At 41.3% G+C, this 19,332-nt stretch overlaps 2 protein-coding genes across 2 annotated transcripts; one reads left to right on the forward strand and one right to left on the reverse strand.

The window, feature by feature from the left end:
- Window positions 1-873: 873 nt before the first annotated feature.
- On the forward strand, window positions 874-3,353 carry fth1b (ferritin, heavy polypeptide 1b). Its single transcript, XM_037682962.1, has 5 exons — window positions 874-964; window positions 1,780-1,883; window positions 2,051-2,197; window positions 2,672-2,797; window positions 2,896-3,353. The coding sequence occupies exons 2-5, from the start codon at window positions 1,782-1,784 to the stop codon at window positions 3,052-3,054; spliced, it is 534 nt and encodes a 177-aa protein (XP_037538890.1). The 5' UTR covers window positions 874-964; window positions 1,780-1,781; the 3' UTR covers window positions 3,055-3,353.
- A 1,948-nt stretch (window positions 3,354-5,301) lies between these two features.
- On the reverse strand, window positions 5,302-10,591 carry best1 (bestrophin 1). The gene is made up of 9 exons (XM_037682963.1): window positions 10,437-10,591; window positions 7,969-8,063; window positions 7,626-7,859; window positions 7,276-7,430; window positions 7,102-7,179; window positions 6,844-6,996; window positions 6,686-6,766; window positions 6,458-6,609; window positions 5,302-6,376 (listed from the first exon to the last, which is right to left on the reverse strand). The coding sequence occupies exons 1-9, from the start codon at window positions 10,586-10,588 to the stop codon at window positions 5,311-5,313; spliced, it is 2,166 nt and encodes a 721-aa protein (XP_037538891.1). The 5' UTR covers window positions 10,589-10,591; the 3' UTR covers window positions 5,302-5,310.
- Window positions 10,592-19,332: the final 8,741 nt, after the last annotated feature.

Genomic DNA, 19,332 nt, shown 5'->3' on the forward strand with positions numbered 1-19,332 from the left:
TGGGATATTGTGAAGAGAAAGTTGAGAGACGCAAGACCCAACACTCTGGATGAGCTTAAGGCCGCTATCGAAGCATCCTGGGCCTCCATAACACCTCAGCAGTGCCACAGGCTGATTGCCTCCATGCCGCGCCGCATTGAAGCAGTCATTCATGCAAAAGGATTCCCGACCAAGTATTGAGTGCATAACTGAACATGATTATTTGAAGGTTGGCGTTTTTTGTATTAAAAACACTTGTCTTTCATTGGTGGGATGAAATATGCTAATTTTTTGGGACAGGTATTTTGGGTTTTATGAGCTGTATGCCATAATCATCAGTATTAAAACAATTAAAGACCTGAAATATTTCAGTTGGTGTGCAATGAATCTGAAATATATGAAAGTTTCATTTTTATCATTACATTATGGAAAATAATGACCTTTATCACAATATGCTAATTTTTTGAGAAGGACCTGTATATGTGTGTGTGTATATCGTGCATTTTAAATTACTACCTTGAAATACTTATTCAATTCAAATTCATCCTGGTGCACCATTATATTCTACCATGTTGTTGTTTACTATGTTTTCTATTATCTCTCTTTAGGACATTGTAAATATTATAATTACTTTTTCACTTTTTGGTACTTTTTTTTTGGGAGGGGGGGTACCCTAATTGCATGCTTTTAGTATTTCTTGTTTGTCCTTTGATTTTTCTTTTTTTTAGCAAGTCAAATCGGTTCTTCTCATCCTAAGCATTCCTTTGTACTGTTAACCCTGTGTTAACCTGCATATGACAAGTAAACACAACAGAAAATTTCCGAGCTCTCCGTGTCCCGTAAATGCAGCGTTAGCAATGAGGCGACTGTCTGACGTCATCAAACCGTGCGCGCGTTTGCACCAAGCTGTAACGTTCAGGGTCAACCGACATTTGAGATACAGGTCGCTAACAGTTCAGAAACGAGTAGCTGTTCCTCAAAGCAGGTATGATTCTCTTTAGATTATTAATCCCAGGGGCAGGATTCTACAGATAGCTTTTTAATTTATTATCAGAAATTTAGTCGACGATCTGTTCAGAATAATATCGAAAACGCGCTTTAGCTAATGTGTTCACGCAACATTAGCATTGTTTATTTTTGTCTGTTGCAGTTTGCAAATTAATAAAATGTCTCGTGCTAATTTAATTATTTCACTGCAGGCTGTTTTTGGATCAATGCGGAGTCGGTTCAGGAAATCTTCAGCAAATGATCTTAAAATAAATACACGTTAAAAATTTAATACTTTTTATGTATTTTTTTTTTATTATAACCCGGAGAAGTTCAGAAATTGTACCTATAATTATATGGTTAAGTGTAAAGGATATTTAACTTTCACCCACTTTGTTGTATAATTATATGTCACAAGGACAAATCCTAAAATATCAAAGCATGTTTATTAGATTATAAATAGTCAGAAAATTAAACTAAATGCATGCACATTTTTTATATTATCTTGTGTTTTTGCTCAGTCATGGTCTACATGCAGGCCAGATAAACACATGTCTTTTTGAGATTACTCTGTGCGTCACAGATACTGATAAACACACTTTCATTAGTCTTATATGTGAAGACCAGATTAAAATCCAGAAAGAAGAAGCCATTTAGTCACAGTGTAACATGTTTAAAACGTCTGATACCAATCTGACCAAATTAAACCTATAGTTTTATTGAATGTGTCAAATGTGACTTTAAATTTCCTGTTTTTATTTCAACCTTCAGCAGAGTATTGTCCACTTGACTGTTTTTGTTTTTCTTACACAGAAATGAGTTCACTAATTCGACAGAACTTCCACCAGGACTGCGAGGCTGCAGTGAACAGACAGATCAACCTGGAGCTGTATGCCTCCTACGTTTATCTGTCCATGGTAAGAGATGCTTGGAAATTAGCATTTTGTTACCAAAACCACTTTTTTTTTTATTTAAATTTTTTTTATTTATCATGTCTTGGATGACTGAGAATCTTCACCAGTTTACCAAAGCCACGTATCAATTTACAAGAAAGTAAACATGTTTTTCCCGTTTCTATATTTAGGCCTACTATTTCGACAGGGATGATAAATGCCTGCCAAATTTTGCCAAGTTCTTTAGCGCACAGTCTAAAGAGGAGCGTGAGCATGCAGAGAAGCTGATGAGTCTGCAGAACAAACGTGGAGGCAGGATCTTTCTCCAGGACGTCAAGGTGTGTCCAGACAGTGCCTCAAGAAGCAAAGGCAGACTTTAATGTTATTTCCCTTGTTTTTTTTTATATATTTTCCCTAAATATCTCATAAACCAGCACACATTTATTTATGAAACTTTTAGAAAGTAATCGTTAGATGTACGTCTACAACTGAAGCCAGTTCAGTTCAAGATGTTTGCCACAACTAATCCACATTAGCCAACACAAAAATAGCTATAGCTGAGGCTTTCTGGCATGACGTTAAAAGTTAAGCATGATCATTCACTGCACATCCTCTTAAGTGTTAGATATATATTATTATTTTCAAAATGGCTACAACTTTGTCATTTTTCAACATTAAATAATTTTAGTTTAATACCCTGGCATTAAAACGTACATCGCACTGGGCAGGATTCATTCCTTCAATGATTATCAGGCTATTTTAAGTTTATTTTTGCAAGCAAATAACACTTTTGAACATTTTTTTTATGCCAGAAACCTGATAGAGATGAGTGGGGGAGCAGCCTGGAGGCTCTGGAGTGTGCGTTACAGCTGGAGAAAAGTGTAAACCAATCCCTGCTGGAGCTGCAGAAACTGGCAGCTGACCACAACGATCCTCACGTGAGGAGCAAACCACCAGGACATGCTGTACACTCTTTCAATTTGATCTCACAGCAAAATGCAATAATCTTTTTTTTGTGCGTTTCTTCCATTTACAGATGTGTGACTTCATCGACACACATTTCCTGGACGAGCAGGTGAAATCCATCAAACAGCTGGCAGACTGGATCTCAAACCTGCGCCGTCTGGGAGCGCCTCAGAACGGCATGGCTGAGTACCTGTTCGACAAACACACCATGGGCCAGGAGGGCAGTTAGAGCTGCAGCTGATCGGCCACTTCTGCAACACCTAATGCGTATAAATAATGTTGTTTTATCTCCTAAGATTTCTGAGCATTTTTTTTTTATTCTAAGCTTTTAGAGAGCTATTATGTTTTTATATTTATTTTACTGGTGCTGTCAGTGTTTAGGTGTGTTGCTCTTTCAGGATCAGTTTTATTGAGACTGGGCTGTGCCACGGTAACACAGTTTTATAATTTGGCTTTATTTTACAAGGGAAACATCATCCGTTATCTTTTACCCGCTTCTTCCTATTTGGGTCATGGGGGTCACTGGTGCCCATATCCAGCAGTCACTGTGCAAGAGGTGGGGGACACCCTGGACAGGTCTCCAGTCCATTTTGGTCTGTGGGAGGAAACCAGAGTACCTGGAGAAAACCCACGTATGCACGGAGAGAACATGGGAAACATTTATCTTAAAATGTGGTTTATTTCTGACTGTAAGATAGTTGACACTTTCACCTTGTCACCATTTAAAAGAACAATTGCTTCCCTTCACGTTCTAGCCATAGATTACAAGATTACACGAATTATAAACCAACAAAAAAACTGAAACACAGCCAAAGAAACCACACTTTTATTATTTATTTTACACATTTTACTTCCAGGAGTTAATTTTTATTTATTTTGCTGTTTATTTAGTTTCAGATAAACTTCACAACAGATTCCGTTACTTTTCTCTGTTTTCCTTTTTCAAGTTTTGTACTCTATGTTCACATGAAAAAAAGCAAAAACGTATTAAAGACACATTAGGAAAAGGAATTGCATATCATTAAAACATGACATTTAAGAGTTGTTTGTTGTTTTCTGTGTTTGCCATTTTCTGATGCCTACCGATGTTTTTTTCTGTAGTTGCTTAATTTATTACAATTTGTTTTGTTTACCAGTCAAAATGTGTAATTAGTATTCTTGTTTGATGAAAAAAATAAAGTGTGTTACTAATTTTCAATGTCTATTTTATTTTTTATTAAAGCAGTGTAATGATGCACAACATGCCAATGGAGATTTATTCAATAATACACAAACAGACATTTAGGAGTTAAAAAGAGAAAGGATCCAGTTTTTCTTGTCACTCATTTTAGATGTAAACTTTAAATCCTTTCATGTAGTGCCAGTTAAAGCTCTTGAGGTGGATTTACACAAGAAGCAGGTCAGTTCTGTGAGACTTCATTCTGGAAAAGTGGATTAATGGAGAACTTGAAATAATTTTGGGACGTCCGGTTGAAAAGACTTGTTCCTTTTTAAAGCTAAATGTTTCTAAGACAAGATGGTCATTGATTTTAGAAAAGACTCTTCAGTTGCAGCTCCTGTGGTCATTAACGGTGAAGCTGTTGAGGTGGTGCATCATATAAATATCTGGGAACTGTTCGTGATGACAAACTGACCTTTGACCCCCATGTGAACTCACTTTGTCAGAAGGCATACCAGAGAATGTATTTTTATTGGAAGCTCTGGTTTTAATGTTGATTTGACTTTTATGAGAATGTTTTATTGAGTCTTAACTTTTACCTTCACCTGTTGGTTTGAAATGTTAACGTGCAAAAACAGGAACAAACTCTCAGGGATTGTCAAGATGTGCAGCAAAACTGCTGTCATAGCTCTGCAGAACCTCACTGACCTGCACAAGGCGAGGTCAGTGAACAAGGCCAGGCTGATTCTGGCAGATCCTGATCATCCCCTCCATGGTGAGTTCATGTTGCTTCCATCTGGACGCAGGACAAACAGACTGAAAAAAATCATCCCTGGAGGGATCAAGCTTCTCAATGAACATTGACTTCCATATTGTAATTTTAATGTCTTGTGTAGTATGGATGTTTTATATCTACTGACTGAAACTAATTGCCCCTCAGGGATAATAAAGATACTTGAACTTCCAATAGATTATATGAAAGATTCAGGCTCTATTAAAAAGTAATTGCTAAATAGATATGTTTTTGGTACACGTCATTTGTGTTTTAGACAGTTATGTCATTCTGATCTATGTACAAGTGATTATTTAAAAATAATAATTCCACAACTAATATTAAATCTAAAAAAAAATTTTCGCCAGTCAAGTTAAACAATTCTCAAGTTCTTAACATTTTGTCCAGAAATGGTCACTTCTTGCTCCAAAAGAAAGATAAGATGTATGCAAAAGACTCAAGTCTTCAGAATTATTATTTTTCAAACCAGTGGGGCATGACGGTAGATGCATCCATGTCAAATATATTTTTTACAGTCAGACCCTTTTTTTTTCTCAATCCTGCATTCTTTCTCCTGCAAAGTTCTTCACCCCACTGTCCACCAGAACATCCAGCAAGTTCCCTTCAACCAATGAGATCCCTGAATCATTGGATGAATTTTCCAGATTGGTTTCTTGCTGCGTCTGTGATGACGTGGAAATTGTGTTGTTGCTTAGCCCGCCATTTGTTTCCCCATTGCTTACCCATGTATTTGAGCTGAAGTTCCCATGGTTACTGAAATTACTGTGGTTTATTCCATTACAGAGACTTCCTGTTGTGCCAGCACTGTTGGTGCTTGTTGCATTAATGCTACTGGAGCTGCTGTTGGGATTACTGGGGTTTAGTACCACTGTGTGAGAGGGGGCAGTAAATGAGAACACTCTTTCACCTCCGCTTCCGTTGGCCTGAGCACTGGGGGGTCCAGGCTGACCATCCGCTGAGGGTGTGGCTTCCAACGTTAGGCGAAGGTGAGGAGGGCGGCGAGACAGGAGGCCGTGTCCTGGTCTGAGTTTAGATATTGGACAAAGTTGTGGTGGGTCGGGGAAGGAGAATGCCAGACCACTCTGCATCTCGCTGTTCCCACTCACCCAGGGTAATGCTGAAGATGGTGGAGGTGGAAGGTTAGGAGTGTTAGGAGGCAACAACTGTGAGCCCACCATTTGAGGGGCCATAGAGCTACAGCTGCGAGCCCATTCAGATTGGGTTCTCCGGGTGTTTCGAGGGCGAGGCAACGTAGGGGGCACACTGTGGATGGGTGTTTGTGGGCAGCTGTAAAATCCTGGTCTCTCATACAAGGGCATTGTAGAGAAGGAATAGTCTGGATCTTGCTCTTGGTTTAAAGGCTGGCAAGTTTGATTTGAAGCGATCGGTGCTCCGGGATGCAAGTAAAGAGGGAAGCGACTTAATGGGGCCCCAGGGCGGCGGCGCAGCAAAGCAACCCTGGACGAGCGAGAGAAGTTAGGGGACTGGACACCTAAGAGACGACCCAACCCTCCAAGCAGCGGGGTGGAATAGTTGGCCTCTTCGTTTTCTTTGATCTGCTCCAGGTTGGACTGAAACTCCATCTCCTCCTTGGGAATGCTGAGGGTGATCAAGAAAATGGTTGTCCACATGTCAAGTGCACAACATTTGATTTCCTGCAGAAACAAAGCATTGATTTACCTGATATCCAGTGCCGAGCCCATGAAGGATGGCTTACGATGTTCAGCACTGGCAGGAGTGTAGGGAGGCTCTGGTTCCAACTCATTCCAGTACATGTCCTTCTCAATCAGTGGCAGGCTGTCATACATTTCATCCACAGACAGCAACGACACCTATATAACATAAAAAAGTCACATGTTTATAGGCAAAACATATATATAGGGCAAATAATTTGTTACAGATCCACACCTGCAAGTTGCGATCCACCAGCCAATTGGTTTCAAAGTCATCATCATCCTCACCAAAAGGGTTTATAAGTTGCTCAGCCACCTGAGACCATAAGAAGAAAACATATCTAAATCCGCACAACTGACAAAAGATGGGATGATCTATCTGCCGTGCTTCACCTTAAGCCAACCAACATAGAAGAAAAACTGCAGCAGTGTGAAAATTGGTAGGTAGAACTCTACATCATGACCAGGATAACCCTGAGTTGGATCCAAGAACTGACGACCAATCAGACAAGCCAAGAAGAAGCTGTAGACTGCAACTGTTACCACCTGATTAAAACAGTTATTCTCAGTTAGTTCACTGTTTCAAAGAACTAATGGCAGGTTGCTACTGTTCAAATTTCTGGGGACAAACTGGCAAAGTGTGACCATAACCTGAGTATAGACGAGAGGCAGGCTGATCCAGTCATAACCGTACAGCTTCATACACTTCTCCCGTAGACTGTTCAACTCCTGAACGATGAAGAACAAGTTCAAGCAATTGAAAAACATTTAGAAGCCAAGTCCCCGCTCTTCGGTCCTGCAGACAGAAGCAGATGAAACACCTACAGCGAGAATGGCCGTGAGTGCCACGTCGTTGTTGATGCGCCCCTCGGTCCGAGCTCTCAGAGCCAGGTTGACAAACCACACGCAGGGCACCCAGAACTTATTATGCGGGGAGGGAAGATCCTCTAGATGTCTCAGCTCTTCCGAGGTCATCAAACCTGAGAGAAATAAACACACTGTGGAGATGGAAGCAGCCAAACTGTTCCAGTCTCAGTTAAAAGATTAGTTCTGAATCTCTGTCATGGGTCTTTAAGAGATCTTGCTTCATAACTTCTTTAAAACTAGTAGACACAACCTGTGTGTAAACTATCAGGACCATGAGCGTGGAATTTGGTCTTGTCACCACAGCCTACCTGCCTGGACCAGATGCTCCATGGTGGGAAACCTCTTGTAGACAGCTGTGCTTACAGAGCGGTAGATAAGTACACCAGAGAGGTTGACGTAGCGCATCAGAGTTCTTCGGGTCAGCCTTGCGGCCTCATCAGTTCCACGAACGTGGCCTGCCACCAACACCGCCAAACGATCCGGCCAGGGTACATTCTCAAACTGACCCCACCATCGAGACACAACCAGGGTCACATAAAAACCTGGTAAACGGAAACACTGACAGATTTAAATTGTAGTGTTCAACAAGATAAGAGCTCAGCCTATTGAAGTTCACATTTTAAAGGAGGAAATCAGCCACAGCTGACTCACCTAGCACAAACGACACAGGAATGAGCTCTGCGTAGCGGTCACAATATATCGACAGTTTCTCAAACAGCCTCTTCTGGTCACTGTTTAACACAAGTCTGGTGGGAAAAATGTACATTTTAGAAGAGCTGAGGTGAAGTCTGTGACAAGCAGGTTGAGGCAGATTTATGATACATTTTTTGTTTTCCATTTGTGGCTCGCCACCTCCTTACTGAAAATGGTTTCTGCTTTAGTCACATGTTTTTCTGTGAAATATTGTCATTGTTATTCTGCAAGACTCTAAAAATGATTGAAGGGACCACTATTAGACACAATACACAGTTGTATAGTCTTCTTCTTTGGGCTGCTCCCTTCTTCAGGGGTCGCCACACAACAACAGACCACTGAGCCACCACGACCCTTTGGGTGGAGCAGAGAGCTGCTATCTAGGGCACCCAGGGGAGCAGATGGTGGTGGTTAAAAACCTTGCTCAAGGGCCCAAGGTGAGGCAAATGAGGGTGGAGGCGAGTGTGGATGCTTCACCTTTTCCATCCACATTTTGATGTTGTCTGCCTGGGGAGCCAAACTGGCAACCTTCCGATCACAGGCTCACCTTCTCTAACCTCTGCGCCACTGCCCCCCCACCCCCATACACAATTGTATTCATGTCAAGGATTATTTTTAAGTATGAAAAAGCTTTAGTTATGTTCAAAAGCGGTTGCCAGACTTTCTGAAAGAAGAGAAGTTGTATCTTAATGATAACTGGAAGTTTTACAGGTTACATAAAAGATGAAATAATACACAATAAAATATTAGTTGTGTTCCAACTCTCACCCTCTTCTTAAATTGCAACAAATCCATCCATCCATCCATTATCTTTACCCGCTTATTCCATTTTGGGTCACAGGGGTCGCTGGTGCCCATGTCCAGCAATCACTGTGCGAGGGGCGGTGTACACCCTGGACAGGTCGCAAGTCCATCACAGGGCCACATAGACACAAACAATCATTCACTCTCTCACTCACACCTAGGGACAATTTAGAGTTACCAATCAGCCTAACATGCATGTTTTTGGTCTGTGGGAGGAAACCGGAGTACCCGGAGAAAACCCACGCATGCACGGAGAGAACATGCAAACTCCACCCAGAAAGGCCCCTGGACCGGGGTTTGAACCAGGGACCTGCTCACTGAGAGGCAGCAGCTCTACCAGTTGCGCCACCGTGCTGCCCATTGCAACAAATAAAGACTATAAAATAGTAACTATACTAATATTGTAATAATTGGGATATGTGAACAATGTGCCGTCATCAACAATAGTAAATCTTGTTTTCTCAAAATTGAAACAGGGATCCCTCAAGGAACTATTTTTGGTCCCATCCTTTTCATCCTGTATATTAATAATCTTCCCAAAATTGATCCTAAAGTTAATTTTCAAATGTATGCTGACAACACTATCATTCATGCGTTGGGTAAAAGCAGTGTTGTAGTCAGTAAAAAACTGAACAACCGCTTACAGAAAATATTAGCATGGCTAAATGACTCCTGATTAGCCCTTAATACAATGAAAACTAAATGTATTTGCTTTTCAATAAATAACGCTCTATCGCAGTCCTTGCCTATTTGAATCAACAGGGATTTTATTGAACAAGTATCACAGGAAAAATATTTAGGAATAATTTTGGATGTTCAGCTAAATTTTAAGAGCCATGTTGATAAAATCTGCAAAACCGTTAGATCAAACATAAATTGTTTTAAAATTATTAGAAAAGGTTTGACACTTCATTGTGCAAGATGTTCTTGAACTCATTGATTTTCTCACATTTGTCTTATGGAGCTACTGTCTGGTCACAGACTCACCAAACAAACCATTGGAAAGTCTCAATTGGGTCTTGAAGGTTTTACACCAAAAGCCAATCAGATTTCATCACTGTAATATTTTAACTAAGTTCGGTATTCTAAACTTTTCCAATTTTATAAATTAATTTTTTTTAATTGATCTTCAAATGCTTAAATGGACTTGAACCCAAACCATTAAGCAATTATACAGAAACTGCAGGACTACTGCAGATCTACCAAAGCAGCTTTAAATGGCGACTGTTTACAGTAAGCAAATCAAAAACAATAATGTCAATAAATTAGTTTAGTATAGGCTTAAAAAGTAAAATTACATAAAGTTTCAGAGCTAAAAGTTAAAATTTGAGCTTATTATATTCCCAAAGAGCAAATTACACTTTGTAAAATTCATTTTCATGGTTCAAAGCACATTTTCTAATTAAATTTAAACATCTCTTTCTCGTCTCTGATCTGTTTGTATCTGTTTTGTCACACCAGAGACACTAGAATGAATATTTTCATTCAACCTTTATTTATACAGGTTAGTTCCCATTGAGCCTCGAGGACTCGTTTGCAAGAGTTAATTGGCATTTGCATGAAATCAACACCTTTCTCTTTAGTTAGAAAATAAATTAGACTAGAACTCAACGAGTGGTTACCTATAAACAACACTGAGGATGTAGTAGAGCAGCGTGAAGATGATGAACTCTCTGTAGAGCAGTTTGTAGATGCTGCCCTTCCATCGCAGAAGAAGGTGAAAGAAAGTCCCCAAACCTGCATCAGCAACTCTACGAGAGTACGTCACTGTCATTGTAGCTTCTTCTTGGCCAACCTGCAGGCTGTTTGTGGCCTAACATGAAGGAAACCAGCGTTTCTGTTTTCTGGGCTTCGTCTGTGCTTAACTTCAGCCACGGGCCTGGAACTCATAAAGCCAACCTGGTCACGGATCTGCAACAACAGATTAAAGAGGTAAGCTCTAGTGTGTTTATGAAATGTTTATCATTTAGTTTAATTAAACTCACAGCAAAAGTAATCTCAGAGCACAAGACAAGGCTAAATCCTGCAACTCAAATCCAGTTACAGTCAATTAATTCCTAGTTTAATATAATGTAGTCACAAAGTATTACGAGCTGATGATTAGTAAAAGTTATATACTGTAGCTAAGGAATCCAGCAGATTGTGTCAAATCTTCACTTTTTTGTAATCTCTCACCCTGAGCAGCACAGAACAGTGGAAAGGAATGTCTCTCCTAGAAACCTCCAACAGAACCAGAACCAGGCTCAGGATGGGCCACCATCTGCTCCCACTGACAGGGGTTCAAGAGGACAGAAACGGACACAGACAGACACAAAATAGCTGGTCCAGGTGCAGCTTCTATGGGAAAACAAAGAAAAACATGGGGTTTGTGATGAAAATATAATGTTTATTGATCTTCGTCCTGATACTTTGAAATGTTTATGTAATGTACGATTATTTTCCTGTACACTTCATAATTCTTTATTTGACCGTGTTATTGTGAAGTTCAGCATTATGCCAAGTGTGATAATAGTTCAGTGACAATCTGTGTAGATTGGGCAATCTATGTAGGTTGGATCAATCTGTGTAGATTGGGGCAATCTGTGTAGATTGGAGCAATCTATGTAGGTTGAAGCAATCTGTGAAGACTGGGGCAATCTATATAGGTTGGCTTAATCTGTGTAGATTGGGGCAATCTATGTAGGTTAGAGCAATCTATGAAGACTGGGGTAATATATAAATTAGAACAATCTGTGTAGATTGGGGCAATCTATGTAGGTTGGAGCATTTGTGTAGATTGAGACAATCTATGTAGGTTGTAGCAATCTGTGTAGAGTGGGACAATCTATGTAGGTTGGATCAATTTGTGTAGAATGGGGCAATCTGTGTATCGGCGCCATTAGGCCGGCGCGGTGGTGGATTATTAACAATATTCAAACCAACTTTTGACTGTAAACAACTGCCCATCCCAGTTTCCCGCGCCAGCTTTGAGCTGAGCATCTTTGAACTCGGCCATTCGCCTTGGACGTTATGTGCGCTCGTCTACCGCCCACCTCGGTCTAAGGATTTCATAAATGAGTTTTCTGATTTCTTGGCTGAAATCACACCAAAATCACTTTAGTTTGCACGTGTGCTGTCAGGAGAAGCCCTTGGTTAAGGACTTTTTAGATTTATTGGACTCATTTAATCTAACTCAGCATGTAAACGGTCCCACCCAAGAGTGTGGACATACACTGGACCTTGTTTTAACACGTGATGTGACCGTTAGTAATCTTGAAATTGGTGATAATGTTTTTTCAGACCACATGCCAGTCCAGTTTGAGTTCACCCTCCTCCATCCTAAGCCGTGCATTCCTGCACGTAGTAGCTGGACCATTAACCATTTCACTGCCGCATATTTCACAGATGCTTATAACTCTGAAATGATCATTCAGCCCTCGGTGTTTCTCACCACCACTGAGGAGCTGTTCAACTCTGTCTGCTTAAAGACTCTGGATCATGTTGCGCCTGTTAAAACTAGAAAATCAAAACTCAGAGCAGAACCTTGGCTGAGTGACGTCACCAAGGCCGTTAGGCAGCAATGTAGGAGGGCGGAGCGCAAGTGGAGGAAAGACAGGCTGCAGGTCTCTTTTCAAATACTTAAAGAGAGTTGGCATCGTTATCAGAAAGCAGTAAAAGCTGCTAAACCCAAATACTTTTCTGATATCATTACCTGAAACTCTCACAACCCACGTGTCCTCTTCTCCTCCCTAAACTCTGTTCTCCACCTCACTGAACCATCACCTTTGGAAGCCTTGACTGAGCTGTGCGACAACTTCTTACATTTCTTTTAAAAAAAAATTGCGACCACCCGGGCTCTCATTTCCCCTCCAACTCATGACTCATCCATCCCACCTCAATCTGTAGCTCCATTTGACCATTTTGATCCCATCACTCTATCTTCTCTAGAGCAGGTCATGTGCAGCTTGAAACCTTCTGGTTCCCCCTTTGATGTGGTCCCCCCTCGACTACTAGGAGGTTTTTCCTACTCTAGGTCCGTCCATTCTGGCTATAGTAGACAGTAGTTTATCCATTGGTGTGGTGCCAAAAACCTTTAAACATGCTGCTGTCCAGCCTCTCCTGAAAAAACCAAACCTTGACCCCTCAGTCGTTTCCAACTTCCGGCCTGTCTCCAAACTCCCATTTGTTTTTAAAATACTGAAGAAAATAGTTGAGTCCCAGTTGAAGTGCTTCCTGGAGGATCACGCCATCTTAGAGCTTTTCCAATGTGGCTTTAAACCTCTCCACAGCACTGAAACTGCCCTATTGAAGGTTTTTAGTGACATCTTCAGATCCACAGATACCGGTGATTCTGTGCTGCTTGTCCTATTGGACCTCACAGCCTCCTTTGACACCATCGACCATGAGATCCTCATTGCTAGGTTGAAGCAGTGGGTGGGCATCACAGGGTCAGCCCTCAATTGGTTCAGATCCTACTTCACTGACAGATCATTTTGTGTCTCCATCAAGGATTTTAGTTCTGCAGCTACAGAGCTTAAATGGGGGGTTCCGCAGGGGTCCATCCTGGGTCCCCTCCTATTCTCTCTATACCTGCTGCCACTTGGTGCTATTTTCTGGAAACACAACATACCCTTTCACTTCTACGCCAATGACTGTCTAATTTACTTCCCCCTAAGACACAATGGTACATGCTCTATTCAACCTCTGCTCGACTGCCTGGCTGACATCAGGGACTGGATGGCTTTAAACTTCTTAAGTTTCAATGAAAAGAAGTCTGAAGTCATGTTTTTCCCTCCCAGTGACACGATCACAAACCACTGCATCGACCTTTCCACTCTATCCATGTCAGAAAAACAGTCACTAATCTGGGAGTGATAATGGACCCTTCCCTGAAACTTAACAATCATGTAAACATGATTGTTAAATCATGTTTCTTCCAGCTGAGGCGGCTGTCTAAACTGAAGCCCATATTATCCAAAAATAACCTGGAGACAGTAATACATGCATTCATTACATCTAGGCTTGATTACTGCAATTCGCTCCTGTTTGGTATCAGTCAGACCTCCATTGCACGACTACAACTAGTCCAGAATGTAGCAGCCCGATTTTTAACCAGTACAGGCAAAAGAGGGCACATTACACCAGTTTTAGCCTCCCTGCACTGGTTACCGGTTCACCTTCGAATCCAGTTCAAAATACTCCTGTATGTCTACAAATCACTGAACAGTTCCCCCCCCCCCCCCTCTCTCTGATCTGCTACAGCTGTATGTTCCACCCCGTTCCCTGAAGTCAGCGGGCCAGTTGCTCCTCACAGTTCCAGGGACTCGTCTTAAGCGCAGAGGTGACAGGGCCTTCTCTGTGGCAAGACTAAGGACTAAGACTTTGGAACGAGTTACCTCTGCTTGTCAGACTGGCCCCCTCTCTCTCGGTTTTCAAATCCCATTTAAAAACTCACTACTATTCAGTAGCTTACAACACCAGGGGATCTGTGTTTTGAACCTGTACGCTCCACACTGGTTTGTCGTCATATTTATTATCTGCATCGTTTTATGTCTATATTTTTGATTTACTTCATTTTGTATATTGCTTTGTGTGTTGTCTGTTGTTCTGTCTGTACAGCACTTTGGTTGGCCTTGTAGCTGTTTTAAGTGCTCTATATATAAAATGGTATGGTATGGTGTAGATTGGAGCAATCTATGTAGGTTGAAGCAATCTGTGTAGACTGGGGAAATTTATATAGGTTGGCGTAATCTGTGTAGATTGGGGCAATCTATGTAGGTTGGAGCAATCTATGTAGACTGGGGCAATATATAGGTTGGAACAATCTGTGTAGATTGAGGCAATCTATGTAGGTTGGAGCATTTGTGTTGATCGGGACAATCTATGTGGGTTGGAGCAATCTGTTTAGATTGAGGCAATTTATTTAGGTTGAAGCAATGTGTTTCGATTGGGCAATCTATGTAGGTTGGAGCAATCTGTATAGATTGAGGCAATCTATGTCGGTTTGAGCAATCTGTTTAGATTGAGGCAATCTATGTAGGTTGGAGCAATCAGTTTAGATTGAGGCAATCTATTTAGGTTGAAGCAATATGTTTTGATTGGGCAATCTATGTAGGTTGTAGCAATCTGTGTAGATTGAGGCAATCTATGTCAGTTTGAGCAATCTGTTTAGATTGAGGCAATCTATGTAGGTTAGAGCAATATGTGTAGATTGAGGCAATCTATGTCGGTTAGAGCAATCTGTGTAGATTGAGGCAATCTATGTCGGTTTGAGCAATCTGTGTAGATTGAGGCAATCTATGTCGGTTTGAGCAATCTTTTTAGATTGAGGCAATCTATGTAGGTTGGAGCAATATGTGTAGATTGAGGCAATCTATGTATGTTGGGGCAATATGTAGGTTGGAGCAATCTATGTACAGTGGCATGGTCATCACCCTCAGTGTAGCAGTTTTTTTCTCTCTCAATCTGTGGGATTATTTAAACAACTGATGTAACTCAGTAAATCAGCTCAGAACTGACGCCGCAGAACAGACAGACTAAAACTCTTTGAAGTTTTGACTTTCTGTGACACTGACTATTTCCCTCTTTACCTGCAAATGAAAGATTTGATGAAGACTACACCAGATAGTTTGTGAGTCAGTTTTGTTGTTGTTGTTATGACAGGGTGAATGGCAGCAGCACTAGTTGCAAATCTGAACACGGAGTCGAGAGAGTAAAGACAACAGCATGGGGAGATGTGGTCAGTATGTTCTCCAACAACGTAATTATTAGGATTACAGGAAACCCAAGACAGCATTACCTATAGGATTGAATAAATAAGAACGTTTTATAAGTAGACAGAGGGGTAGCCTCACAGACGGAAACTGGAAGTTGGTTCCACAAGAGAGAAGCCTGAGAATTTAGAACCATAGGAACCACGAGTATACCAGCAGGAAAATCCGTAAGATCTCTAATATAAGATAGAGCTCAACTTTTAAGGGTTTTGTATGTTAGAAGTATGATTTTTACTTCTGATGAAGTTTTTATAATGGAAAGAAGCTAAAACTGGATAAATTTAATCTCTATCCGACAGCAACATTTTGAATCAGCTAAAGACTAATACTTCCTAAGTTTGGATTTTACTCAACTATGATGCATTTTTATCAAAACATTCTCCAATTTTTATAATAAAATACATTGCAATGTCTCAAGTGAGCTTCTAGGAGCTTTATAAAAAAAGCAACAGATTTAAAGTTCACATCAGGTCATCAAATTCAGTCACTTACCACAAAGAATAAAAATCCTTAACTTTCAGATCTGGTGCTCGAGGCGTGTGATGGCAGCAGTGTCAAGGGGGAAATTATAGCTGGGGACAGAAAAGTAGGAACCAAAAACAGCAACAGGGTCTCTTACACCTCCGGTCACTTGATGTGATAATCTGTTTGGTACAACAAAGCTGCATTGTGAGTCCAGGTCCAAATAATCTGAGCAAATCTGAGCCCTGCAGAGCTGCCACATGGAAAGATTCAAGCCGTGAACTTTGAGGGCTCAGCTTTGACTTTCACACACATCTGCTGGCATTTTACAGTGTCCAACAAACACCTCTGAACTGCTGGAAGTTCTTTTTTTAATTATATTGTATTTTTCTGGTGAAGCAGTAATATTCAGGTACTGCGTGAGCTCCCCCTCCACTGGAAAAAATGTGCACAGCTGAATTGCTACTGGTCAGGAGGGATTGGTGATTAACCCTTCCTGTTGAGCCAGGTGACCCACAGCAGGGTGAAGTGTGCGGAAAGCTAAAGTCCAAAGATTACGAATAAGTTCTGCTATTTCACAGATTTCTTGTGCACACTGGTAACCGGGAATCCTTGATACTCATCTTGGTGAGCAGATATGACGTATTTGTCCTCTGAAGAGATCTTAGAAGTGTGACGTTTATCTACTCCTCATGGGTTTGATACTTATGTTTGCACTGTTCTCTCAAAGAAAGAAATTCCTGTAGCCTGACGGGCTGTGAAGGAGCCGAACTTTTTGTACAGCTCTGCTTGTAAAGGTTGCGTCCTCGTGTGACTTTCAAGTTGCAGAAAGTGACTGCCCTTTCCTGTGTCTGTTATCAGATGGCATCCTGCGTTTGACAACTAAATCCACTTTGGAGTAAAGCAGCAGCTTCTGACGGATCTCTGCACTGTTTGAAAAAGACAGATGGATGCTTTTGAGGGAATTCACTGCGTCCACATCTCCTCGTCTCCTCCGCCTTCTGCCCCATCCAGCCCGGGATATGAAGTCCTCACAGCAGGGAGATCCGGAATAGAAGTTTATTCCTCTTCAGTCTTCTTTGGGACTCCTGCTGTGGTGCCTGAGGTCAGACACGAGACCAGGAAAGTCACTCTGAAGGAGCATTGTGTTGTTGGAAAGTAAGTGTTAGATGAGAGCAGAAAAACAATCTGATTGTTCTTAGAGGGACAAAAACAACAACAACAAAAGGTTGTACCAATGATGAGTTCCAAATTTTCCATCTTCTGACCCACAAAATTGCTGTCAAAAGCTTGTGACCTCAGCTATTATCAGCTTAGCAAAAACATTCATCCATCCATTTTCTTCCGCTTATCCGGGGTCGGGTCGCAGGGGTAGCAGCTTAAGTAGGGAGGCCCAGACTTCTCTCTCCCCAGCCACTTGGTCCAGCTCCTCCGGGGGAATCCCAAGGCGTTCCCAGGCCAGCCGAGAAACATAGTCCCTCCAGCGTGTCCTGGGTCTTCCTCTGGATCTCCTCTCGGTGGGACGTGCCTGGAACACCTCACCAAGGAGGCGTCCAGGAGGCATCCTAACCAGATGCCCGAGCCACCTCAAATGGCTCCTTTCGACGTGGAGAAGCAGCGGCTCTACTCTGAGTCCCTCCTGGATGACAGAGCTTCTCACCCTATCTCTAAGGGAGAGCCCAGACACCCTGCGGAGAAAACACATTTCGGCCGCCTGTATCCGTGATCTCGTTCTTTCGGTCACAACCCAAAGCTCATGACCATAGATGAGGGTAGGAACCACAGAGGAGATGGCGTCCTCTGTTGATCGGTTCACGTGATATGCATACTGATGAGGGTCCTCGTTGATGTTGATATAAAACAACTGAAAAATAGTAATTATATGTTTTTCTCATAAAAGGCGTACTCACCCTCGCTCTTTCTTTGGCATCATTGATAACTGATCAGCGAGCGCGCTCACCTTTACGTGTCTGGAGACGGGCGGAAGTCCACGCCCTTCCTACAGCCTAATTATCTGAATAACACGGGATGTGGACGATTTTTTTGGTAAATAAACATATTTTTTGTTTTGTCACTGTAAGACACTGTTAAGTCAGCCTCCACACTATGAAAAATGCACCGTGATTCGCCCGCGGAGCATGTTATAAAACTATTACCATCTTCTAGGAGCAACACCTGAGTCGTGATTATTTGTCAATTTCAAAATGAACAATGCGTGGATGTAAATTTGAAATGAAAACAACATTAAAAGTAGATCATTTTATTGTTTCAATAGAGCAGACCTGGGCATTGTACGGCCCCAGGGCCACATGCGGCCCTTTGGTTGACTCTGACCGGCCCCCGTAAGGGGAATTACAAAATACATATGTAAACAAATGAAGTTAACCAAATCCAGATATAGATCCTCTCTCACTGATGATGTCAGCTTTGCTTCACATCTCCACCTCAGACCTTCAACCTGACTTTAACATTTCCGTTAAAGCCCAACAGAGACTAGACTTCTCTCACTAAACAAGAAAAAAGAACTGAAAAACACCAAATGAGATGTTTAGACTACAAATGTAAGCACGTAAAGAACCGGGACTCGAAATCACAGTTCAGTGACGATCACTATTATATGATGTTTCATAATATTTGGAGTACAAAGACAATATTGTGATATATTTAGAAAGCTAAGAACTTTTTCCAGCAGTATATAAAACTCAAAATGAGTTTTGGGGTGAATGTGACTGAAAATGATCACTGTACAATTACCATTGTACTGGGAAATTTAATTGAATAAATGACATTTTTTGTAAGGAAACCTCGCTTTTTCGTTGCTTAATCATAACAAATACTCTTACCAGCTTGTTAAAACAGTGCTATGTACTGCTTTTAATAATGAAATACTATTATTATGCAGTATTGAGTTAACTTGAAATCAGGACTCTCTTATAAATGAGTCCTCGAGGCTCAATGGGATTTACCTGTCTAAATAAAGGTTGAATGAAAAAGTCATTTGTGCCAGCCCTCCACAATATTTGTTGTTTCTCATGTGGCCCCATGGAAAAGATAATTGCCCACCCCTGCACTAGAGCTTGCAACCTTGTCTGACGTTAATGTTCAGAATGGTGCAGCATTTTACTGCGGTAGCTGTTCCTGTAAGGAAGGGCATCCACAATAGAACAACTGAATTTATGCAGTTTATAAAACGGCAGGAATAAAACTTTGTTAGTCTTTGGGGGCGTGGCGCCCGATTTTACGCATGCGCACTAAGTCAAACTCTTCGAGAGTTCGTGTGATGACCATATATATCATATAAAGC

Source organism: Nematolebias whitei, chromosome 10, assembly GCF_014905685.2.
Source record: "Nematolebias whitei isolate Nwh7 chromosome 10, NemWhi1, whole genome shotgun sequence".
Classification (NCBI taxonomy): Eukaryota; Metazoa; Chordata; class Actinopteri; order Cyprinodontiformes; family Rivulidae; genus Nematolebias; species Nematolebias whitei.